This window comes from Labeo rohita, chromosome 7 (assembly GCF_022985175.1).
Source record: "Labeo rohita strain BAU-BD-2019 chromosome 7, IGBB_LRoh.1.0, whole genome shotgun sequence".
Lineage (NCBI taxonomy): Eukaryota > Metazoa > Chordata > Actinopteri > Cypriniformes > Cyprinidae > Labeo > Labeo rohita.
In genome coordinates this window covers 28158977-28184243 of record NC_066875.1, presented here as the reverse complement: position 1 = coordinate 28184243, position 25267 = coordinate 28158977, and the positions used below count along the sequence as shown (strand labels likewise).

Below are 25267 nucleotides of genomic sequence, written 5' to 3'. Positions count from 1 at the left end.
TCCATACCTGTATGTACTTCTTTCTTGTTTAACACAAAAAGATATTTAGAAGAATGCTGGTGACTGAACAGTTTCAGTTCCCATTGACTTTCACTGTGTTTTTTGTCCATGTAATGGAAGTCAACAGGAACTGAAACACCAACACTGGTCACCAACATTTTTCAAAATATCTTTTGTCTTCCACAGTAGACAAAAGTGTATACAGGTTTGAAACGATATGAAGGTGAGTAAAGAATGACGAGAATTTTCATTTTTTGGTGGACTATCCCTTTTTTTGTGAGATTTAAACCAAGCATTGGAGCTTGTGTTGAGAATAAATGGCGTGCCTGATGAAGCCTCGATTCAAGGCTTGTGCTTTTAACGTAGAAATCACGTGACAAATAACATACAAAGCCTTACTTTCTTTCTGTTCGAACTCTCAGATCTTACAAGTACATTTGAATACAAATTATTTCATCATGTGCACGTAACATGAATCGATCTATGGAATGTGTGGTGATGCTGCTTACGACGGAGCTTCTTTCTTAGGCTTTTGGCTGCTTTATTTTTTACTAACAAAAATACAGTAAAAACTGTACAAGTGCAGTATAATACTGTAAATACATTTACAGCAAGTTAAATGGTACTGTAAATATAAATACAGTATTGTTACTGTAAGTAAATTTACAGTTAGTTAACTGCTTCCAGTGAGTTACTGTAATTTCTACAGGAAATTTTTTACAGTGTACATATGTTAATACCTCCAACCTGCATTGGTTGTTGTGTTGTTTACAAGAAAATGCAAAATGTGAAGGAAACACAAGTGAATAAAAATTATTTAAAAAAAAAAGACAAAAGAAAAATGAGCAGAAAACAGGTCTCCAGAGAAAAAAAAGAGGTGAGAGCTCTCCAATGAACTTCAGTTTGTTCTTGTTAGTTCTTTAGCATCTGCTGTGAAAGTATGATCTCATCATATCAGGTAGCATATAAGATTTATTCTTTATGAAGATCTAATATTTGGTGTATTTCAGTTTAAACCTCCGTCATCTCCTCTTTGTTCTGCTATGTGCTCTGCAGAGTGTTCAAATGAAAAACTAAGAGTGGGCTTCTTAAACAATAATCCGGAAAACTAAAGCTTCTTTAATCAAATCAGCCATGGAGAGAGACAAACTTCAGGTACTCCCGACTGCAAAGGTCCCACCTACAGTAAATATGAACTTCAGCATACATGCATAGACAATATGATTTCAGCACACCAAACATCGATGCATGCATGACAAACCTGAAAGTCTAATATCTTTGTATGTTTTTTTCCTATCATTGCTCATTATACACACCGAACACGCATTCAGACAGAAAAATCTGCCACAAAGGTTATAGAACACTACTTTAACTGGCTGCTTCAGGTACTGAAATGTACAGCAAAAATACATTAATCGTAAACCTGCACTGAAAATATCAATAGCATCCATCTTATAATAACTGGAATTCTTAAAATTAAACAGCAAGAAGCATTGTTTTGGCAAAAACTGATCTAAAATGTATTTATTTCCCTCCAGACCAATGTGTAACTGATCTATCTTTCACTCAACAGGAGCCAGCATGAGTATCTCCAGTGTTTTGATCTTTTAGCTATCATATTTCTGTTTTCATTATTATGTTGATGGGTTTGCATCTTGTGGATCAACACTGGAATGAACCATACATTCTCTCTTCCTGAGGTTTTTTTTAATTAATTAATTAATTTATTTATCTTTTGTATCCAGGCAAATTAGAAGGCTAAGAATGAACCTAACCTTAGAAATATTTACTTGAGTGAAAAATGTTAAGTAACATCAGTCTACCGTATTAGTTTCTAATTTCACTCTAATAACTGAAATGGATTTTAAAGGAGCAGATTCGAGAGTCTGATTCTGTTTTGGAACTTACTCCCTTGTTTACCCCCTCTCCCGTGCAACCTGAAGTGAAGTGACAACGGTGAAGTCTTGCCTGGACAGGTTTTACATTACTCTGATTAAGACGGCCGAAACGGAATATTTAAATAATAAAGTAATTGTGCATTGGTGATTATGGCGCTCAGAGTTGTGGATGTGTTGTCCTGGTCTTGGGTTCAAATGTACGTAGCATTCAGTATGTGTTTACTGACCGGATGCATCTACAATGTGTATCAAGAGGCGAAAGATCCGCTCAAACAGACAGTTCTCACGAACAAACTCTCTCACGACTCACCCGCTGGCAGGACAGGAGATGAGAATGTCAACAATGAAAAATTGTGTGCAACTGTTTTGTGGTATCACGATACGGATAGCTTCCGTATATGGGTAAGTGTTCAAATATCCTTAGCTACGTTACATAAACCAGAATTATATGGGTCGGTGACTTATATGGGTCGATTAACATATTATACATTTTAAAAACGCAATTCCTGTAAAAATGACGTTTTCAATCTCTAAAGTAAAAGTTTGAATGTGACGTAATTAAAAATATAAATAAATAAATACATTTAAAAAATAAATAATTTTTTGCATGATTAACTCGGTTGTTAAAATGATTTAAACGTGTTTTAAATGTATGAAACCAACATGTTTATGAAGTTAATTCTAAGAACTTGTTACGTTTACTTTAAACTAGATTATTAAATTATTTCATATTGTATATCTTATTTTATCATTGACTTCCACAGTTTTTATTTAAACAAATCCTGCCTATTCTTCAAACTTGGTGTTTCATACTGTGTGTTGGGTTTTAGGGGTTTAGTATCATTAGAGCAAATGTGTATTAGTGCAGCTAGTAGTAGCCTGGCATTACATTGTTCATCTCCTCAGGTCCTTGTGAACACACTGTTCTGTTTTCTCCTGCTGATGGCAAAATGTGTCCAACTTGTTGTGTTTGGTGATCTCAGAATAAATGAAAAACAGGTAAAATTTAACATAACAAAGAAATAATTATGTTTCAGTGTGTTTCTCCAAATCCAAACAGTAATGTATGACTAATAAAGCTTTCTGTATGTTCATTTACGTTCTTGACATTCCTGCTGTATAAGAACCTCAAGGACAAAATCTGGAACTTTCTATTCTACAAGTTCATCTTTCTGTTTGGTGTGCTGAATGTGCAGTCAGAGAGGGAGTTGGCCATGTGGTGTCTATGGTTCTCTGCGCTTCTCTTTCTCCAGCTGTTGGCCCAGCTCTGCAAGGATCGCTTTGAGTATGTAAGTAAACATATTTCCAGTTAATACCCAGATACCCAATAAGAAATCCAATGCCTGGAAACTGTGTCAAACACAGATGACCCACCATGTGACCACTCAAGTCCATATCAATTTCAGGGTTAACGTTATAAATAGCATTGGGGTCCTTGAATCCCTAGTGTGTTTACTGAAATAATTTCCCGTTGAGTTTAATCACTAGAGAATATTATGATCTCAAATCAGCATCATTCCTCATGTAAGTGCTTTCACCTAGACAGCAACAGTGAGGTTAAAGAGGTCATAAAACTGCATTTTGTTGTGTATTTGTATTATTTTGTCATTACCTTTTTAGTGTTGCAGAGTGTATTCAATGTAATCTGTGGCCATGACTTGAAAATGATATTGTTTGTTTATATTTCATAGCTCTTGTCATCCTCCACCACAAATCTGGGCAGCCATGTGCGCATGTTGTTCCTGCTGATGTGTTTGTTTGTGTCCTCTGGGGGTCTCACTGTAGTATCAGGTCTGCTGGGGTTTTCCCATGGTATGCACACTTACTCCTTTATGGCAGTTGAAGTAAGTTTGAATGTGTGTGCATGTGAACCTGTTTGTATGCTTGTATCTTAAGTCTGTATGCATGCAAAGCAAGTACTGTATTTTTATATTTACATATATATCTTTTTTACAGTGCCTAATGATAACGGTATATATAAGCCATGCAATTCTTCGGTAAGTACTGTAAACGCGAGGTTCACAATCAATATACAAACAAACAAATATCTATCTATCTATCTATCTATCTATCTATCTATCTATCTATCTATCTATCTACACACACACTAACTGTGCAAATGTCTTTGGCTATTAGTATTTTCACCAACAAAATAGATTTAGTCTGTCTCAGTTTTTTTGATCCTTCATGTCATTCCAGACAGACTGGATGATGTTGAGATCAGATGTCTTTGTGGAGCACTGGCTGTTGTCAAACATCTCACTGGATTATTACAATTAATAGCAAAAGGAATGTTTGGAAATGTAAACTGATATTTTCTACTGACACACTGCAGCAAAAGTTAGAAATAACAGACTTAAAACCATTTTTTGTTGGTGCAAATACTGATGGCCTAAGACTTTTGCAAATGCTGCCGTATCAGTATTTACACTAAAATAGAATGGCTTTTTAAATAAAAGGAAAGTTAAATTTGTATGGTTGATTGCACCTCTGGTGAATGAAGACCCATAAGAGGTGACTGGAATGCCATTGTTCTATGTGTTTATAGAATACGCACATTATACAACCCCGATTTCAGAAATGTTGGGACGTTTCGTCTTCAGATGCTCAGAAGTCTGTGATCATCCTTGTCTGATTCTCCTTTTCATGACTGGTTGTATATTTTCAAAAGGAGGTTTCTTATGGAATGCCATCTGAGGGCTCAAAGGTCATCCACATTCACCTGAGGTGTCTTGCCTTGCCCTACACAGACTTACATTTCTCTGGATTCCCTGAATCTTTTCACAATATAATGTGAGGTAGTTGGTGAAAGACATAAATTCTTTGTGATTTTCTATTGAGAAATGTGATTTCTGATTTGTTGGGGCGACACCCTTTTCATGAAATTGGGCACAAAGAGCAAAGAAATGCTCTTTTTATACCCAAACATGATATCCTCACCAATTTCCATTTCACCTGCTTACTGTGAACACATTTTTGTTTCAAAAGCGTTTAATTTGTATATTCTTTAACCTTTTCAATCTTTGGAGTGTGTTGCTGCCATGAAAATCAAAATTTGTTTATATTTACAAAATTAAATTAAAAGTTGGCCAGTGAAAACACTGGATTTTTTTTGTACTTTAGTCAATTAAACAAAGGTTAAAGAGAATGAACAGATAACATATTCTTGATTTTATGGCATTTCACAAAATGTCCCAACTTTTCTGGAATTGGGGTTGTGCTATATATGTGATTTAAGCTGTGTGCCTGATATAAATGATATCTCCTTTTTGTTTAGGTACATAATTCACCTGTATGACCTAATCTGTGAAGCTTCCTGGGAAGATAAAGAGGCCCATATTTATTACACAGACTTTATCATGGAGATGGGTATTCTTTTCCTAAATATGATGCATCATATCCACATGCTGGTGAGACAATCATGTTGTTGTAGTTGTTGTTTTTTCACTTTTATTTTAAAGACAATTAATTATGAACCACTGAAAGAAGAACATTTAGTTGTTTTATTAGCGCAAATAAATCATATATTAATTAGCATTAATTTTTTTCCTTATGTCTCTTTTTCAGCTCTACGGGAATATTTGGTTCTCTGTGGCTGATATGATTATATTGACGCAGTTACGCTTCTTGTCTCAGGAAATCCAACGCAGGTTACGTCAACACAAAAACTACCTGCATATTTATGATGTTTTGGACAAGAGGTAAGTGTTATGGGACTTTTAAGCCTTTCTCACCCTAGTTGGGTAAATAGTGGTGAACAAGAGACTACAGAAAAACATTCCTATATGCCCCAATAACATATTTGATAGCACCTCAATTTTCCAAATGAGAAAAAAAAGCTGTCAGAATAGGGAAGTGTTTTAAATTTACCATCACTCTCTCAGCCATTGAATTGGAAACACCCTCATAGCAGTGTTACATAGTTCTTTGTAATTTAGTGGCAAGGTAATATCACACTACACACGCATCATAAATCTATAGTAGTTTTTTAAAAATGAACATATAATAAAACACCTCTAAATTTCCAATGTTAAAAAAATATGGAAATGTGACAGTCTGTAAAAAGGTTTGATTAGTAGTTAATAATGCGACTTAATGCAAGGGAAACTTTCCTGAAATTCCTGAAAGTTTCTTAGACTCTGCTTCTTCCCGTAGTGTATTATTATGCTGTAAACTGGTTAATTTTGTACATGAGTAAGGTAACAGCTGTTGTATGTGCACTCTGTTTTGGCAGTTTGCAATAATGAAGTGAGAAAAGACAGGCCTCCTAAATCATAATGTCTCTTGGCAGGTTTTCTTTGGCTACAATGGAAGAGCTGGCATCTCATGATGACAGATGTGCTATCTGCTGGGAAAAGATGTACACAGCATACAAACTGCCCTGTGGGCACCTTTTCCACAAGTATGAAAATGACCACATTACATCTAAAGAAGGATTTCTTAGTTACAAGAAATTTTTTTTCCACCCTAAATGATAGCTAAGTCCTCTACAGTATGTGAATCTGTCATGCAGCATTGAGTTGAATGGGTGACTAAAAAGTATTACACATTGCTGTGGAAATATATCAGACAATTTCCTAGGAAATCTCTTTAAATGGTCTCCAAGATGCTGTTATCTGTGTATGTTTTCAGGTCATGCTTGTGTTCCTGGCTAGAACAGGATTTGTCATGTCCCACATGTAGGATGTCTGTAAATATGAGTGGCAGTCGTACCAGAAATGAGCAGGTGGGGGCAGCATTGTCAGACAGTTCGGGCCCAGCTGCTGTGCCAAATACAAACGGAGCTCCAATCAATTACCACAGTCACCTCTTCCATTTTCATGGTATGGCTAAAAATGTTTCACACACTGAAAAATTTTCACTTTTTAAAGTGATTCTTCGTATTACTGTAATGATGCACGTTGGAATCCTCCAAAATGTCAGCTGTTTATGACTCAGAGGGTTAATGTTATTGTACAATATAGTCACATTTTAAACCATGTTTGATTATTGCTTAGAGTGGATTCTTAGACTTTTCTTCTGAATTTAGCTTTTAATCATACTTTTGGATTTGGATTTCCCTTGCCATATATAGCAAAACCATTTTCTTTTCACAGGTTCCCAGATGGCTAACTGGCTGCCTGGCTTTTCTGTTGAATTTGTGCAATCTTCTAATATGATTATTCTACTGCAGGCAGACGACTCGCAGGTAGTAAAGTGAGAATCTACATTGTCCTTATAAATTGTTTTAAGCTGAAATAGTTACCACGCCATATAGTTATTGCATATGTTGTTCGTCCCCTTTGGCCTCAGGTGAATATTGCACAGATAATTTAAAATTCAAATTTTTATCTCATTGCCATTATCAATTTACTGGTTTTCAGGTACACCAGGAGGAAGAAATGTTTCATCAAGTAGACCTACCAGAGTAGTTAATTGTAAACCAGAAGAATATGCCACTAAGTGGCTGTAAAAAGCAAAGAATGAAACCATCAGTTCAAGTTGGGTGATGACAAGTACATTGGAAGGAAGTGTGAAAATACCAGACTGTGGAAAAGTGCAACAAAAGTATAGTCTGCCTATCACTTTCTTGATGGCACTGTCAATAACAAGTGCAAGGTTAACAGTTTTAAAATGCTTTTATATTTCTATATGTAGATAAGTCCTTGCAGAATAAAATCAGCTGCCTCTTTTAATTGCAAGTAGTGCAGTTAGTCAAGTGTTAGCAAAATGCTTCCTTGTTTTGTTTTAATAATTTGTTTTAATTAATGAAAATTCATATCGAGTGCACATAGAGCTGGGATAACTTTAGTGCGATGAATTCATGAGTCACAAATTTAAACTCAAGTTCTGTTGTAAAACTTTTTTAAAAAAGATAATCAGCATGTTACATTGTGGTTTTGCATGATCTGTTTAATTAATTGATTTATTTATTTTCATTTTTTATACTTTTTAAATGCAAGCTTTTCTTCCTGGAACTTTAAACTATTTTGGACATTGTAGAACTTTTGAGTCATAATATAACCTACATTGTGTATTTTCCTAAAACATTTTAATCTTTGTAATTTTTTACATCATTTGCATATGTGACTAATTCATTAAATTAAATTAAATTCAATATTTATCTAACATGTTAAAGTGTGTGACAAAGTCAGACAGAACATTTGTTTTTCTGAAAGCTGGAGTTTTTCACATGTGCTTCGAATTACAGTCTATTTATGTCAGTGTTTATGTTATGTGCCAAAGAAGAACACGCGGAAGAGGGCGACACTTTTCCGAAAGGGAAACACCAGGCGTTTTAAACTGAAACATACTGTTTACAACACATGGGCACGTCTTTTAAGTTTAGCACAGAAAAACAGATTACTCCACACAGCATAAACATCTCTACACGTCCATGAGTACTTTAAAGCAAGCTTCCTGACGCGGTGAGTAATAATGGCATTTATAATATACTGTGTATTTTACGGATAGACATTTCAGGCGTGCTTGATAGTATTTGACATAACGGAGTAGGGGAGATACAGATTTCTAACACTTCTTGCTACGCTTTTTTTTTTCTCCTGGCGCTTATTTTCAAAGACAGTTAGGTTTACTGTAAGGATACGTACACGTAAAGATTACATACATGTTGAACATCTTTATTCCAGGAAAAAATATATAGTTACGAGACGGTGTCTCATAGCGAGGCGTTTTCGCACTGCACGTATGATGGGATGCATTTGTTCGAGAGATAAAGGTGTTTTTAAGCATTGTGTTCCATCACACTAATGTTAGTAAAATAAAAAAGATAGGCTACCAGAGATCAGGCAACAGGCATTATTATCAGTGAAATGTATGAAATGTATGAAATGACAAACTAATGTGGCCTGTGGCTTTGCTGACAATATCCTGTTGCCAGAAGTGGGTAAAGTTTGGCAGCTTAGAATTAAATTGAAATGATACGGGTAGTACGACAAAGTCTGAAAGTTACAGTATGTTTTCATAACATATAAAACATTTTTTTAAATGAAGGAAACTTTTTCAAGGTTTATATGTCATATCTCTTGATTAGTTCATTTCTTTATAGTACATATTAAAATATGATAGGAGTAATAAATTCATGTTTTTAACAGTTTTGCCTCTGTTACTGTGCATGCCAGTTGCTTCCAGTTTCTGACTTGTTTTTACTAGAGCACCTTCTTTTTTTTTTTTTTTTTTTTTTTTTTTTTATCAGCATCATAGGATGTTAATATATAAAGAAGCCCGCATCAGCGGTGCATGGATATGGTGGTTCATATGCACCCTTCTCTCACTTCTTCTTGGAGTAATATCCGAAACCAGTAGAGCAAAGGATATAATGACAAAATATCCACTAATTGATGGGTATGACTTACTTTCCACTTTCATTCTCACGTCATTTGTATTTTTAATCTGTGCTTTAAACATAACTGCTTTATGATATATATATCTCAGGGGCAGACTCTGTGATTTGGGAGCTTTAAACAAATTCCTCCCGTTATGGGGCCCCAACACAATTATGTGTTCTTTTAGTTTTGTAACCCTTATTTTGCAATGTTTTTCTCATATTTTTTCCCACCCCTGCACAACTTGTCTGTGAAATGGTTATATAATAAATATTTAATCGACCTGATGTTGTTCTAAAGCTGTAGAAAGGAAAAATGCTTGCACTTGTACATTTACTGGCAGTGAATTGTGACTTTTTTTTAAGGATTCAAACATGTCAAAAATGCAACTCGTCCCTTATTCCAACATATGGTAGGGTTTGGCATGAAACAAACCAAAAAATGTAATCTATCCACCTTTTTTTAAACTCAGAAGTAAGCCTATGGGTGAGACTTCTGGTTCATTATCCGCTATAGGTAAATAACGAGAAGAATAACAATGTGCAGTAAACAAACCAGTGTGCTCATAATTAAGATAATACATTAAAGCCAGACCCATAAAATTTGCAAAGGGCCACACCCGCTCTTATGCAAAGAAAAAGGCGGAAGCAAAAAATCTTTGGTCTTTGCAATCTACATTCATGCGAAATCGCAAAAACGAATCATTTTGAGAAATCGAAGATGAGTAAAATTGTGACAATAAACAAGAGGCACATAAACCTCGTCAGTGTATGTAAAGTTTATTTTATTCTCTGAGGCGAATAAGCCTATCTGCGAGACAGACAGTTGTCACATGAACAAAAAATGTAAAAATATAAAAAAGCTTAGGCCTATATTCTTTTTGTGGTAATAATTAAAATGATTGAATTTACAACCAATTCAGTAATTTAAAACTCTGCATTCAATCATTTTGTTATGTCTACCTGTATGTATATCTCTTTACTCAGACATAATGACCTGGCAGTACCTCTGAGAATGTACCATAAAAGCAAACTGAGCAAGCTGAATATGCACAACATTTCTAAAGCAGCTACAGATATTACACGCCTCACTGCTGGTCATGTTGGAGGACAGGTAATTTCTCTTGGCTGATCATGATTTTAATCTGTATCTTTAGTTATTCTGTACAACCTTTTGCTTTTAAGTATCATTTGTAAATTTAAGTCACAAACCTATATTTGTGTATACTGTATATTGTATAGATCAAGTGCTGGGCCTGATGAACAAGGTTGTTCTGCCCCAAAATCCCACACGGCTTCAAATATTGTGCAGTTCCATGGGCAATATATGATTATCTTTAACTATTATCTTAAATTCAACTCTCCTCTTCTTATCATTTCTTTAATAAGTCACTGAATTTCACTAAAACTGCTAATCTCTCCCAAAAAGTTCATACTTTTCCTTAGACATTTTGTTGGACCCACAAGTGGCCCGTTTGCTGTTATTTTGTGCTTGATTAGAGGTAAATAAGTTCTTGATTTTTGTCAGATTTTTGCAGCGTACGTGTTGTGCACGGCTCAGGACAAAGATGCTGTCAGACTGGCCTTGGAACAGATTGATGTAATTCGTCGTATGTGCACTGAAAACAAAGAGATGGAACTGGTCACCACAGCTGAAGGTACTATTGCACCCCAACTTCCACCTGACATAAATTCACTTTGCAAATGAAATGTCAAGTTTTTAACTTTATACTGAACAGTTTAGAAAATTAAAGTAATATCCTATTAAAGAGAAACTTTTGTTGTAATGTGAACATTTATAGGTTGGTGTGTCATCTCAAAATCTTTCCCAAAACAAATACTTTTTCGATATTTTTAGGGAGATGTACTGTTGGTAGAAAACTATAACATTTGCTAATTGCTGATTGCTTCTAGTCCAGACATGTCTTCGTTTTATTTTTCTATTTGTTGAAGCATAATCAGTGAAAAAGTGAAAACTGTGGTTCCTGCCAACTGAACAGAGGAAATGTTGTTGTCCATTAGAATATCTATTTTTCGTGTTCCACTGAAGAAATATAGTGCACGTTCATAATCTCATGAGGGTGAGTAATTCATTATGGAAGCTTTAGTCTCTTCAAGGAAATTTTGAAAATAGAAATCTTAATGACATGAAAGTTCCTCTGGAAGTCCAACTCCGGAGAGGATGTTGTAAATTACCTCCAGCAAATTCCAAATTAACAAGGTTTCTTGCCTACACTTGTTGTAAGTAAGTAAGTAGAAGAAATCATATGCAATTTCATGGCTACCTACCTGAGAATATCCTCACTCAACATGATTGGAACAATGCTGTTCATATGTAACATCTAGACTGCATTTCACATATCACATACACTACTGTTCAAAAGTTTGGGTCGATATTTTAATGTTTTTAGGGAAAAAAGTTTTCTAATCCTCACCAAGACTACATTTATTTGATCAAATTAAGTAAAACATTAATATTGGTAATTAAGTAAAACGTTATTAACATTAGTAATATTGTTACATATTATTACAATTTAAACAACTGTTTGTTATTTTAATATATTTTTAAATGGAACAATTGTCATGTTATATAAAACGCAACAAAATGTAGAATTTCATATTATTATTATTATTAGTGTTGAAAACAGTTGCCTAATATTTTCGTGGAAACTGTGATACATTGTTTTCCGGATTCTTTGATGAATAGAAAGTTCAAAAAGAACAGTCTTTATTAAAAAATGATTACTTTTGATCAATTTAATCCAAGATGAAAGTATAAATTTCTTCCAAACAAACAAACAAAGAAAAAAAACATACTGACTAAACATGATATTAGATGTGTTTTTTTTGGAGACTGAAAAATGCCAGATGATTCTGGCCAAAAGACAAGTACTCACTTTGAAAAAGACACCTCATTTTGCAGGGAAATATATATGTGTATATGTGTGTTTAAGGAATGGGGACCAGTACAAAAATCGCATGTCTAATCAGTATTGAGGGAGGCCACTCCATCGACAGCAGTTTACCAACACTACGCATGTTTTACCTGCTTGGAGTAAGATCAATGGCCCTCACACATAACTGCAACACCCCATGGTAAATACTCACCATACATGTACAACATAAGCTAATAATAATAATGAAACGCATACAAACAAGTTTTAATACTAAACTGAGAGAGGAGCACAAATGCAACTTACACTGCATATTTACAGACATACTGTCCCTGAATTTTAATGATTACACATTCTCCAATAATGTCATGCGTAGGGCTGAGACCTCATCTAGTCTTTACTCAAATTACCAGCAGAAGAATAACAGCCTGACAGATTTTGGCAAGGTAAGTTTTTTTTTTGAATGAATGAATGAATCAGTAGTCAATAAAACAAATCATATAAGAAGATAAAGTTTAATGCAAGATAGTTGAAAAGTTACAGTTGTATTTAGTGGGGAACTTGACCCGGTATTAAAGGCCTCTTTCGTTCTCTTCTATATTTGGAAATCCCTGTTTTCTGTCCCCTTTCTGAACCCAAAGAGACAATAAAAAAATGCCTTGGATCCTGGAATATTCAAGATAGTGATTTGTATATCCTGTTTGCACAATAGTTCATCATTACCGCAGTTTTTTTTTTTTTGAGCGTATGTGTGTTACAATTGCTGACAAATTTGTATCCATGACATAAAAGACGTCTATCCAAACATATTACAATATTGTGCACAGTGAGCCCAGTGAATCAAGTGCATGAGATAAACGTCTGCACACTCTTCAAAATCTTAAAGTACTTAATAAAAATAAATAAATAAGCATGATTATGATGTATTTACTTGTTATTTGATTATAAGTATAAGTATAACATGACTATTATCAGACCCTATTTTGCAGTGGAGCTAACTGCACTGATTATATGTGATTTACCTCATAGAATACACAGCGGCTGGACAAACCCAGCGGTTGGGTTGAATGTTTAACTCAACCTTCTGGGTAGTTTTATTTAACTCAACTATTGCTTAAAAATGACTATATTTCCTACTTAAAATGAACGCAAAATAAGTTGGAAATTATCATTTATTAATATGTTTAAAAAATGAACATTTTTTAATAAGTTATATTTTTTAATAAGTAAATTTTTTTTTCATTGCTTAATAATAAATGTTTACCTTTTGATTATTACTGATGCCTTTAGCAATTATGTGTCTGATAATTTACAGTATATTTTGGTTTCATTTTAAGCCAGCCATATAATTATTTTAAGCAATAGCTGAGTTAAGTAAAACTACCCAGAAGGTTCGGTTTAACATTTAACCCACCCGCTTAGTCAAAACAGCTCAGTTTCTGGGTTTATCTATATTTTATCCAGCATTTTTAGAGTGTACCTATCCTTAATTTGTTAAATTGAAATCACTTTAATAATTTCATCATGTCTTTCCCCAGGCAGTGGTGAGTGAGATGAACAGGTTAGGAATGCTGGTTGATCTGTCCCATAGCTCATGGGGGACAGCCAGAGCTGTGCTGAAGCATTCTGCTGCTCCAGTTATTTTCAGCCACTCCTCAGCCTATGCTATCTGTAACAATACTCGCAACGTACCTGATGACCTGCTGCTGCTGCTGGTAAGACCTCCATTTGTTTTGCAAAATTATAGTTCCCCCAGAAATACCCAAAATGCCAGTTTAAAGGAGAAGTCCACTTCCAGAACAAAGATTTACATATAATGTACTTACCAACTTGTCATCCAAGATGTTTGTCTTTCTTGCTTTAGTTGTATAGAAATTATGTTTTTTGAGGAAAAAATTTCAGGATTTTTCTCCATATAATGGACTGCTAACCCCAAATGCGGTTGTAAATAATCCCAGCCGAGGAAGAAGGGTCTTATCTAGTGAAACGATCGGTTATTTTTATAAAAAATAATACACTTTATATACTTTTTAATGTCAAATGCTCGTCTTGTCTCACTCTGCCTGAACTCTGTGTTTTTCCGGTTCATGACAGTTAGGGTATGTCGAAAAACTCCCATCTCATGTTCTCCGTCAATTTCAAAATTGTCCTACATCGCTTTTTACCTTTTTTGTTAAGGGTGTTTGATCTTCTTTTCATGTTCACTTTGCACAGACAGGATCGGTACTTCTGCAGTGATGTAGGATGATTTTGAAATGATTTTTGAAGTTGGGAGAAAATACGATCAGAGTTCTTCGACATACCCTAACTGTCTTGAGAAAGAGCATACAGAATTCAGGCAGAACAAGACAAGACGAGCGTTTGACATTAAAAGAGTATTTAAATTGTATTTTTTTAAAAAAAATAAAAATAACCGATTGTTTTGCTAGACCCTTCTTTCTCAGCTGGGATCAGTTTACAACCGCATTTGAGATCATTTGAAGCCGCATTTAAACGAAATTTTGGAAGTTCAAACTCGGGGCACCGAATCAGTCCATTATAAGGAGACAAATCCTGAAATGTTTTCCTCAAAAAACATAATTTCTTTACGACTGAAGAAGAAAAGACATAAACATCTTGGATGACAAGGGGGTGAGTACATTATGTGTAAATTTTTGGTTTGGAAGTGGACTTCTCCTTTAACTGAAAGAAAGACAGTAATGGAAATGGCACTTATAACAAAATGTTTTTGTCTACTTTTACCAGTATAACATATATGATATTTTGAAAAGAACAAACTTTGCTTTCTTTCTAGAAAGAAAATGGCGGGCTTATCATGGTGAACTTCTACAGCAATTTTGTAGCATGTTCAAATAATGCAAACGTGTCTATTTTGGCTGGTAAGACAATAGATTACTTTGTTTTTTTTTGGTTTGTTTGTTTAGGATTTAATTTGAAACATGTTTTTTTAGATCATTTTGATCATATAAAGCTGGTAATTGGAGCTGAAAGCATTGGGATTGGAGCAGACTATGATGGGGTACATGGGCAAGTAAAGATCTCATCTACATCTTATCTTTTTTGCTTCTTACCATACAGTATCGATGCTTTAAGAATTCTGCAGAAAACATTGTCGATTTCTGCAGAATTTAAACACAAACATTTTACATATCAAACATATTTTACATATTGTTTTTAGCTACCAATAACACTAGTACTCTCAGCACCGGTTAACACATTTTGCAATATTTAAATCCATTCAGAAGAATTCATATCCCCAAGAATCACAAAGAAAAGCATGAAGATTATGGCTGTGGCCCTTATCTGTTTGTCTGTGTGCATGTGTTTACGCATGCCTGTATTATTACAGATTCCCTAAAGGCATGGAGGACGTCTCCAAATATCCAGAGCTAATTGAGGAGCTGATATCAAGGAACTGGACTGAGGAAGAGCTCGCAGGGGTGCTAAGACTGAACTTTCTCAGAGTGTTCCGAAAGGTGGAGAAGGTCAGGGAAATTAATTCTTGAGTTCATTTTCCAGTTCAATTAGGTCAGTTAAGATATGTATAAATCTTGGCCTTTTTAGGGGCAGGATAAATGTAATATATACAGTAGCACACTAGCTCAGCCTTGCAATTGATGTCTGTAAACATAACATAGCAATGGGTTGTTGCATGGGTCCAATGTGCATGGGTTTGTTGTAGACTGTTCTGTGATATGACAGGTTTTCTCAACTACTGACCACTGGTCACTTTGGTCACAATCAGCACCTGTGAATCTCCATTTGGTTTTATGTACATATCTCGAAGCTGTTAACTCTGTAAAGGTCTTCTCTTTGACTGTTCTTTCTTTTGGCACTGGATAACTCCATAAGACATCCCAGCCAAATCACTGTCTAAACTTTCACACACATGTTCTTACATTATCTTGTTCCTCAGCTTTTTCCTTTTTTGTACTACAATGGTGGTCTTTACAGACAGATGGAAATTCCTTTTATTTTCTTTGAAACTCCTACTGCCTCTTTATCCTGCTCTTGGTGAAGCCCATTTATTTATGTGATCACATTACAGCCACTATCTTCCGTCCTCAGGTAACCCTCTTCTTTTAAATTCTAGTTGTTATTGAAACATCCACTTCAAAAAGCACCAAAATCTCTCTCATCTTATTAAATCAAACAGACCAGAGAAAGTGTAACCTATTACATCAGGCCTGTCAACTCCCACACGTTTCACGATGTTCCCACGCTTCAGCAAAGGAGACATTGATAGTGTGCTGACTGGTGCAGCAGTTAGTTATTCACACCAGCTGAGGGAAATACATAACTTTTTGTTATGTACATTTTTCCATGCATGCTGAGTATTGCAGCCTTCATCTCATCTTGCACTGTCTTCACTGAGTTTAGGTTAGTAACTAATATGCTCTGTAACCTGCATAGAAATAAGCTAGCGTTAACAGTTAATTATAAGTTAATTTTTTTTGCACAACTTATTTTACATCATTTTTTGATAAAACAGGTCTAGTCCTCAAACAAAGTACCACTGTCAGACAAAACTCAACTGATAGCTTTTGCTTTTTTAAACGTGAAATGAGTTGGCACCCTTGATATACGTATATATATACATATACATAACACCATATCATCCTCTTCTTGATAAGGTATAAGATTCCTCCTTATCTAAATGTCACTGCACTGGTTCAGCATATCTGATGAGATTTTATCAAACCGTAACTCTGCACAACCACAACCCTGTTGTCTCTATCATCTTTACATATCACTTCCAACTCTCAAACCCTGTCTGGTGGCTTCATAGACCGAGCATGTGTAAGGCTGGGAAAGGCTTAGCCTTCCCGTGGCCACGGGGACTTAGGGGAAAAAATGTCACTAAATTGGAAAAAAAAATGCCCCTGCACAAACAAATTAAATCTATTATGTTTGTTGTTAACAAAGTGAAAATGAATAGAAAGTGTCCATTGCACCATTATAAGATCTGCTCATGTTGCACTGTAATTCTTTTTAGGCGTTTTTACAGTGTTAAGCATTATAACTAATCACACACAATTCAGTTGAGCTTAGAAATGCAGTGGCCAATCAGAAGCGTTCAGATGAGTCATAGCTGAAACTCATTAGTTTTGTTGAGTGCCCGCAACTCTTGAATTCTCCATAATAAACAACAAAGGCAGATGTACGCACAATGTAAGTAAGAGCTTCATTTCACAGTGTAGACCGCTTCAGTGATTATAAGGATAAATTAGTTTTTTGAGTGTGCTTAAACTCGAGATAGATCAAAGTTAGTGTGATAATTTATTCACTGTTTGAAAATTTCCTGAAAAGAAGAGTTTTTGATGTTTACAGTTAGTCTAATAGATTTGGCTGCGTTTAGGCTTACCCTGGACCCTACACCCATAGGTGGACTATTAAAGGGGTCATCCGATGCTAAGTTCACATGCTGTTTGAACATTAATGTGTGTTGGCAGTGTATGTACAAATCTACCCTGTAATGATAAAAATCCATGCAGTGGTTTTTAATTAATCTGTGAAAATAATATCCCCTTTTTCAAATCGAGCCGTTCTCAGATGCCTGTCGTTGTTGCATCACACGCACAGAAGCCACTCCCATGATAGTTGATTGACATGAGCGTCTTACCTCAGATCAGTTGTAACAGTCCAGCCTCCATGTTTTGATGCCAGAGCAGGGATGTAAGTTAGACAAGAATTGAGCGATTGAGGTGTTGTGTTGCTGGATGTAATAATGAACATAGTGGTCATCATTTACTCCCGACATCTGAGCTGCTGAAGATGCAGTGGATTAAATTTGTTTATGAAGGGAATGCGCCTCCCGATCTACATATATCCGTCTATGTTCACGCTAATAATTTGTGATCCAGCTTCACTTACAGCAGAAGTGTGTATAAGGGTTTTTTTTATGAATCTTTGCCACCGTTTTTCCTAATAATGTGCTAGTTAGCAAGTTTAGCGGCTAAACACAGCTAAATACAGCTAATGTAAACAGGCTAGTCAATCCACAGAGAGAAGAGAGGGGCGGGGCGAGCAGAGCTCATTTGCATTTAAAGCAGCCTCGATCAGTATGGAATGATTTTTGCAGAGCTGATTTTGGCAAGGTAAAAAGGTGTTGTTTTACACAACCGTTGAGAATTTTTAACCAAAGTATATTACAGACTTTTCATTAAGACCCTAAAGAATCATATCAACTTGTGGAAAATGGGCATCCGATGACCCCTTTAAGCTTTTAGTTGCAAATTGGTATAATTTATAAATATTTATAAAACCGTTCTTTCTGGTCCTCAAATCCGGTTGACTGAGAGGAGTGTGATATTCTACACTCTTAAAAATAAAGGTGCTTCACGATGCCATAGAAGAACCTTTTTTGTCTAAATGGTTCCATAAAGAACCTTAAACATCTGAAGAACCTTTCTGTTTCACAAAATGTTCTTGTGATGAAAGCAGATTCTTCAGATTATAAATAGGTAAGAGCGAGATGGTTCTTTAAAGAACCTTTGACTGAATAGTTCTTTGTGGCCAAACCAAAAATGGTTCTTCTATGGCATCGCTTGAAGAACCTTTTAAAGCACCTTTATTTTTAAGTGTGTAGTGTTATCGGAACTCTATGATTCACCATTTGTATCACTCCGATTGTGATATTTCTCACAGTGAGTGTCATAGCAGACACCCAAATCCGCTATTATTTTGTAAATAATACTGTTTTTGTTTCACAGAATGTATTTTTAACAGTTTTTAGGTGAGAATGTACTTGTTTAGACTTGAAATATGTGGGGTTTAAATATATAATGTCTATTTGAAAATTTCCTTCGATGTTTTTGGAGGTGTGAGCTTCAGGGAGTCATGAACTCAGCACTTATGAATATATAATTTGGTTTGTGTAAATCTAATGGGCAGTCTTTAGTCTTATTAATTTATGCTTTGTTACAGAGCAAACAGTTTTGGCTTAGGTCAAAATTTCATTATGTTATATTTTGTGTAAATTTAATGCTGTATATCAGAGCGCTGCTTTTGTACTTATGACCAAATTGAACAACTTATGAGCAACCTTTATGGTGACTGTTGTTTATTAAATATTATTATTTAATAAGTAATATTTTATATAAATAATAATAGTCTTTCTTAATAGTATTAAGTATTGGGAAAGGGTGTGTGTTTGTAATGGTGATTTTAGTTACATTGTTCCACCATTAGATGGTGACAAGAGACTGGTTTTATGAGTGAGTCAGCAGTAAAGACTTTTATATTGAAAGAAACTGATACAGGGTTGTAAACAAGAAAGTCTTTCTTAATTTGAACCAGTCTTGCCAAGTCCGTGGTTTTCCAGGGGAACTGGGCTTCTTCAACACTGTTGCCGTGGGTTGTTTTTCATGTCCACGGGTTGAAGCGACTCCAATAACGTGATATTTAGCCCCTGAAATGCAAATTTTATTAGGGGAACCCTACCAAAAAAAAAAAAAAAAAAGAAAACGTGTATTTTACCCCTCCAGGCGGACCCCCACAAACTCAGCTGGGCTAGTTTTGGGCTAGTTTTGAGTAGCAATTGGCCAGGTTTTGTTGTTAAAACCTGGCAACCCTGATTTCAACAATACACTATAAGACACAAACAACAAATGCACTGAACAGCACTGTCATTGGAAATCACCCTTAACAGATGAAAGGAAAGTACGACAAAGATATCGCTTTCCTCAGCGGACAAACTAATGTTTTATTATGAATACCAGATTGATCTAAAGAATGAATGCTGTATCAGATGCAAGTAATCACACTCGCTCAGTGCATATCTCTTTGATAATAGTCTACATAATACAGTGAGCTTTTAATACAGTAATACAATAAGCATTCACTGAAGCAATTCAACTTTTCTTTGTTACTAGTTTTAAAGTGACGTTTTCAAATAAGTTAAGGAGGCTTGGGCTCAGCTGTTAAACTGTCAACTTTAGATTGGAATCTGTGGCAGAAGAAGTGGTTCGCAGGGTTTTTAAAGATACTCTGTTGTTTTTTTCTTATTTACACACTAGTACTGTCTAACTGTTGTATAATCGCAATATCACACATGTAACTGTGGAACATGACTGTATATCAACAACACACTATGATTACCTATTGGGCTTGTCCTGCGGCCACATATTGCTTTCTTTTATATATTTATATATGTAATTTCAAAGCATGTGTGTACTGAAATAAGCGTTACATATTCAAAATGTATTTCCCTCAGTGTGATCAGAGCACATTTGGATATATGTTAAATATTTCTCTCTTTCTCTCCATATGTTAAGGTACGTGATGGTATGGTGCACAATTTACCCAGTGAAGCTGAAATCTCACTTTCGGAAGTAAACGAGAGCTGTCGTGCAAAGCTGGTCCCTCCAGGCAAGACAAGAGGGTACATGCAGGAAGTTAAAAATTTTAGTGAAAATGGAAACACTCCATTGATGCCTGTGATAGCACTAATCTGCTTCATCTTAGTTTTGATACAGCTAGAGTAATCTAACAAACAATGAATCAACCAGAGATTGCTTAGGGAACACTTGACTTAAAATCTCAATGAGACCAAGGGGCGTATTACAGAAAGATCCTAACTTTAAAATCTCATCCTATTTGTTTGGTAACCATGGTCATTTTAGTTAGGACAAACACATTTAGGACAAAAGCTATTACAGAACAGAGAGAAGAGGTATTACAGAAACCTCCTAACTTGACAAAAAATCTTAAAAACTTTAGGGCAACCCCACACCTGTCCTAGCTTAAGAATTATTTGAAAGCTAACCGAAAAAACACTTATAATTGCGCTGTCCTACAATGGCATTACATTTATCAATAATTGAAAACGAAGAACAGAGATGTTTAATGGTAGAAAGACTCTTGGAGGACGCAAAACACGTATAGGTAATTACAGACTGCCACGCAACATGATATCACGGTTAACGTTAATGCCGGATAACATACGGTTAACGTAAAAGCTCTGTTTTATCCAATTTATTTGAAAATACTAATTTAGCGTATCATATCTTAAGTTATGACCTACGATAAAAAACTTCCTGTAATACACCCCCTGGAGTACATTTGAAGTAAATTTGCTGACTGAAATGGACACAATTAGGTCTTTGACCATTTTGAAACTGTTATGTTTGGTAACAGTTTAGGAAGACCATACATTATAATGATTTCTTAATATGCATACACTGTAAAAAACAGTTTAAAATAATTTGTTACCCGGCTGTCTTTAAATTTTAAATTCAGTCCACTCAAAAAAAGTTTATTCAACTTGAAATGTTAAGTTATACTAAGTGACAACTTAAAATTTTAAGTTGAATCAACTCAAATATCTTAAGGCAGCTGGGTTACTTACCCATCTGTTAAGTTTAACAAACACAAATATCTTGTACTTAGTTGTACTTACTTAGTACAACTTAACATTTCATGTTGACTAAACTTATTTAAGTTGACTGAACTTAAAATTTTAAGGCAGCAGTGTAACTTAACAAATTGTGTTTTTTGTTTTTTACAGTGTAGCTAGTGTACAGATCACGTAAGATAAAATGAGGTAACAAACATCACTGTTGCATTATCTTGTACTTCCTTAGCATATCCGTAAGAAGCTGTTATCTGTTTTTTTCGATCTGTCTGGTGTTTCAGTTTTGCAGAAGTATATATAAAAAATCTACAAAATATTTTCAATTATTAGTTAGTAATACAATAATATTGTATTATTATTACATTATTTCTTTCTAAACACATTTTTCAAACACTCCTATTACCTCTTCCACCAACCCCACCAACAATTATGTCTACCTTGAACTTTTTGAACTTAAAGTTTAATCTTTTGAAAGCACCAGAGTCACTACTTCTTTTTATCTTCAGGTTACAGTCTTTCAGTAATACTGTATTCATTCATTATAGAAGGAAAAAAAATTCTCATTAACTTAGCAATGCAATGCCACCTGTTTTTCTAGCTTCTTTTTGTTAATCCACGAGATGTGCAGTTAGAGGTTGTTTTCTCTGAGGCAAAAATAAGATCACATAACACATGTAACATGTTCTGCTGTTCATAGTGCACTTTATTGTAATTTTTTCATATTCGTCTGTTTTTAAAATATATTTTTCTTAATACTATACATAAAAGTCAACTGCATGTTTCGTTAGGTGTTTAATCTTTCTCTTTAACATGAAACACTGTACAGATGTAATACTATACAACCAGTAACAGATCATCGCCTTTATATCCCAGATATAAATGTTGTTAGTCAATACAGTCTTCCATATTTTCTTCTATTTGTATAACAAATGTATATTGTCTGTACAGTAATCATGGCCTAAAAAAGAATAAAGACTTTGTATCGGTATCCAAAATGCCTTATTCTCAATGTGAGTTGTGTACTAAAATGCAGTCTGATGCCAATAAATGGTTCATTTACAAAGAATCTCTTTTAAAAAAGTGATACAAGGCAGTTATAAATTACAAAATCTATCCATCCCATTTCAGCTCCTTTGGTTATTTTCTAATATAAAGGGGAGTTTCTACAAATAAATAATAAAGACAAAATAAATTAAAAAAATACAAGCACTCAAATGGAAATTTAGGTTTAGCACTTGTGTTCTGAACGCAGTCTTGTACTAGGAAGCACTAAATCTGTTACTTGGGCAGTGAAAGTCAAGATGTGCTTATTTTTTTATTTAGTCGTCCTGTACAGAATAATGTTATCCACACCTTTTTTATGATATATTAAAAGGATATGGAATATTTCTCTTCTAAATAAAACACTGTTAACTGTTGTGAAATATTTTTCTTGATTCTGACCCAAGCCACAATGTTTTCTAATGAACTGTGAGCATGCTTGAAAATATATGTTGCTACATTAGTGAGTTGTATTCATCATTGATGGTAAAGCCACAGATATTTTACTGAAAGGAGAAGTCCACTTCCAAAACAAAGTTTCACTTATAATGTACTCACCCAATTGTCATCCAAGATGTTTATGTCTGTCTTTCTTCAGTCATAAAGAAATTATGTTTTTTGAGGAAAACATTTTAGCATTTTTCTTCATATAATGGACTGATATGGTGCCCCGATTTTGAACTTCCAAAAATGCAGTTTAAATGCAGCTTCAAACGATCCCAAATGCGGCTGTAAACAGTCCCAGCTGAGAAAGAAGGGTCTTAGCGTAACGATCGGTTATTTTCATAAAAATATTACAATTTTTGTAATACTTTTTAATGTCAAACGCTCATCTTGTCTTACTCTACCTAAACTGTTTTTGATCCGGTTCATGACAGTTAGGGTATGTCGAAAAACTCCCATCTCATGTTCTCCCTCAACTTCAAAATCGTCCTATATCGCTGTTTTATCTTTTTTGTTAAGGGTGTTTGATCTTCTTTGCATGTTTACTTTGCAAAGACTGGGACGGCACTTCTGCAGCGATGTAGGATGATTTTGAAATTATTTTTGATGTTGAGGGAGAAAATATGATTGGAGTTTTTCGACATACCCTAACTGTCTTGAATCATAATACACAGAGTTCAACAAGAGCAAGGCAAGACGAGCGTTTGAGAATAAAAAGTATTTCAATTGTAAATTTTTTAATGAAAATAACCAATCGTTTCACTAGATAAGACCCTTATTCCTCGGCTGGGATCGTTTACAACCGGATTGGGATCATTTGAAGCTGCATTTAAACTGCATTTTGGAAGTTCAAAATCGAGGCACCATATCAGTCCATTATATGGAGAAAAATGCTGAAATTAAAAAAAAAAAAAAACAATTTCTTTACAACTGAAGAAATAAAGACATGAACATCTTGGATGACAGTGGGGTGAGTACATTAAATGTGAATCTTTGTTTTGGAAGTGGACTTCTCCTTTAATGTCATAATCAATCTTGTTGCTGGAATTATCTGTTATTTTGTTTAGCAAACATGGCCTAAATTCCAGTGTGATTCTGAATGTTATGGTGTGAATGTGGAATGAGTTTGGTTGAAAAGGTACACAACTGAAACAGCCCAAACATGCCACTGAAGTATTTAAAGTGAAATTAACTGATCAAATAGTGCACTTTAGCGTAAAACCTTTTTTTCATGAAGTACGATATGTTTAGGCTGGCATAAGATGTTCAGTAAGAGGTTCAGACTTGCACTACATATAATCACAAACAGTAACAGCGGTCTATGTATTGATCTTTGGGCATTCAGGAATAGATGGTAATGACCTCACGACCTCCACCTCTTACAAGCAGCACTCTTTCTAGACCCTCAGTCAACACCTCCAGGAATTCCATATCTAAAATCTGAGTTAAAGAAACCGCATGAGCAGTAGTGAAACATTTATATCATAAATAAGGCATGATTTCATGTTGGATTTATCTGTATCTTACAAAAATGAAGCAAACCAGCTATAGAAAGTTTTAATACAGTACTTAAAGTATATCATTCTGTGTGAAGGATACAGTTTTCATCTCCCTCTTGGTTGCGTGGAGGTCCTGGCATGTTCAGCAGCACAAGTCTAGCATCATGGGATCTATTAACAATAACCTCATTCAGCTTCACAGCTGTGTGCATCCGCCGAACATTTGATTGGTCACTGTAACAAACACAAACAGAGTTTTGACTTAAACTAAAGTGGATCAATATGTTTTGCAGATGTGTGGAATTAAAAAAAAATAAATAAATAAATAAATAATAAAATAAGACCTTTGAGGACTATAGGTAACACCACTGTGAATGTACACACAGTGGACATAGTTTACTTATGTAAAAAAGGCAAATAGAACAAGGAACACAAATGTTTCTCTCTTCTTTATGCTAACCGTAAAAAAACAAATTGGTCTATTACACAAACATAAAAAGTAAAACCTATTTTATACCAAATACTGAGTTGATAGTGTGCAGTGGTAGCATTCCAGTTCTTGTTCCTGCTTGCCTACTTACGGTTTAATGCTGATTAGTTCTCTAAAGTTTTCTGGTGCATTGTTTCGGTTTCGTCTCTCTGCTTCTATTTTTTCACAAGTCCAAGTCATCTGGTTTTTCTCTGGTAATACTTCAATGGTTTCCTCTTCTTCATCTGAGTATAGACTGCCCATTCTTATCAGCGAGTGTCTGTCCTTTACCAGCTGGGCCTACAGTCAAAAGTAATGAGATCACACGTAACAAAGCTGCTAC

General features: G+C 34.9%; 3 protein-coding genes across 6 annotated transcripts in view; 2 read left to right on the top strand and 1 right to left on the bottom strand.

Annotated features, from left to right (window-relative positions):
• The first annotated feature begins 348 nt into the window (after positions 1–348).
• Positions 349–7397, top strand: amfrb (autocrine motility factor receptor b). 4 transcript variants are annotated; one of them, XM_051114278.1, is made up of 13 exons: positions 351–1173; positions 1332–1385; positions 1574–2300; positions 2805–2897; positions 3023–3187; positions 3590–3742; positions 3855–3895; positions 5176–5308; positions 5466–5599; positions 6190–6300; positions 6531–6721; positions 6995–7086; positions 7262–7397. In XM_051114278.1, the coding sequence occupies exons 3-13, from the start codon at positions 2049–2051 to the stop codon at positions 7307–7309; spliced, it is 1413 nt and encodes a 470-aa protein (XP_050970235.1). In that variant the 5' UTR covers positions 351–1173; positions 1332–1385; positions 1574–2048; the 3' UTR covers positions 7310–7397. The 4 variants fall into 4 exon arrangements, with proteins under 4 accessions (XP_050970237.1, XP_050970235.1, XP_050970236.1 ...); XM_051114279.1 differs by lacking the exon at positions 1332–1385 and having other exon boundaries at positions 351–1155; XM_051114280.1 differs by having other exon boundaries at positions 349–2300; positions 6995–7094; positions 7262–7366.
• A 763-nt stretch (positions 7398–8160) lies between these two features.
• dpep2 (dipeptidase 2) lies at positions 8161–22444 on the top strand. The gene is made up of 11 exons (XM_051114281.1): positions 8161–8305; positions 9094–9242; positions 10210–10336; positions 10751–10880; positions 12177–12318; positions 12493–12562; positions 13655–13831; positions 14911–14995; positions 15068–15143; positions 15466–15601; positions 20393–22444. The coding sequence occupies exons 2-11, from the start codon at positions 9103–9105 to the stop codon at positions 20600–20602; spliced, it is 1293 nt and encodes a 430-aa protein (XP_050970238.1). The 5' UTR covers positions 8161–8305; positions 9094–9102; the 3' UTR covers positions 20603–22444.
• Positions 22150–25267, bottom strand: part of slc12a4 (solute carrier family 12 member 4) — a 26902-nt gene continuing 23784 nt past the window's right edge. The window contains exons 22-24 of the mRNA XM_051114276.1: positions 25037–25224; positions 24556–24689; positions 22150–24389 (exon numbers count right to left, since the gene is read on the bottom strand). Coding sequence (XP_050970233.1) covers positions 24298–24389; positions 24556–24689; positions 25037–25224 — 414 coding nt within the window. The 3' untranslated portion in view covers positions 22150–24297. The remainder of the gene's footprint in view (positions 24390–24555; positions 24690–25036; positions 25225–25267) is intronic.

Excerpts from the sequence above, each read along its gene's own strand:
- amfrb (XM_051114279.1), top strand. The coding sequence starts at position 2,049 with ATGGCGCTCAGAGTTGTGGATGTGTTGTCCTGGTCTTGGGTTCAAATG. Across the intron at positions 3,896-5,175 it reads ATAAGCCATGCAATTCTTCG|GTACATAATTCACCTGTATG; the intron begins GTAAGTACTGTA and ends CTTTTTGTTTAG. Across the intron at positions 5,309-5,465 it reads TGCATCATATCCACATGCTG|CTCTACGGGAATATTTGGTT; the intron begins GTGAGACAATCA and ends TCTCTTTTTCAG.
- dpep2 (XM_051114281.1), top strand. The coding sequence starts at position 9,103 with ATGTTAATATATAAAGAAGCCCGCATCAGCGGTGCATGGATATGGTGG. Across the intron at positions 9,243-10,209 it reads AAATATCCACTAATTGATGG|ACATAATGACCTGGCAGTAC; the intron begins GTATGACTTACT and ends CTCTTTACTCAG. Across the intron at positions 14,996-15,067 it reads AAACGTGTCTATTTTGGCTG|ATCATTTTGATCATATAAAG; the intron begins GTAAGACAATAG and ends ATGTTTTTTTAG.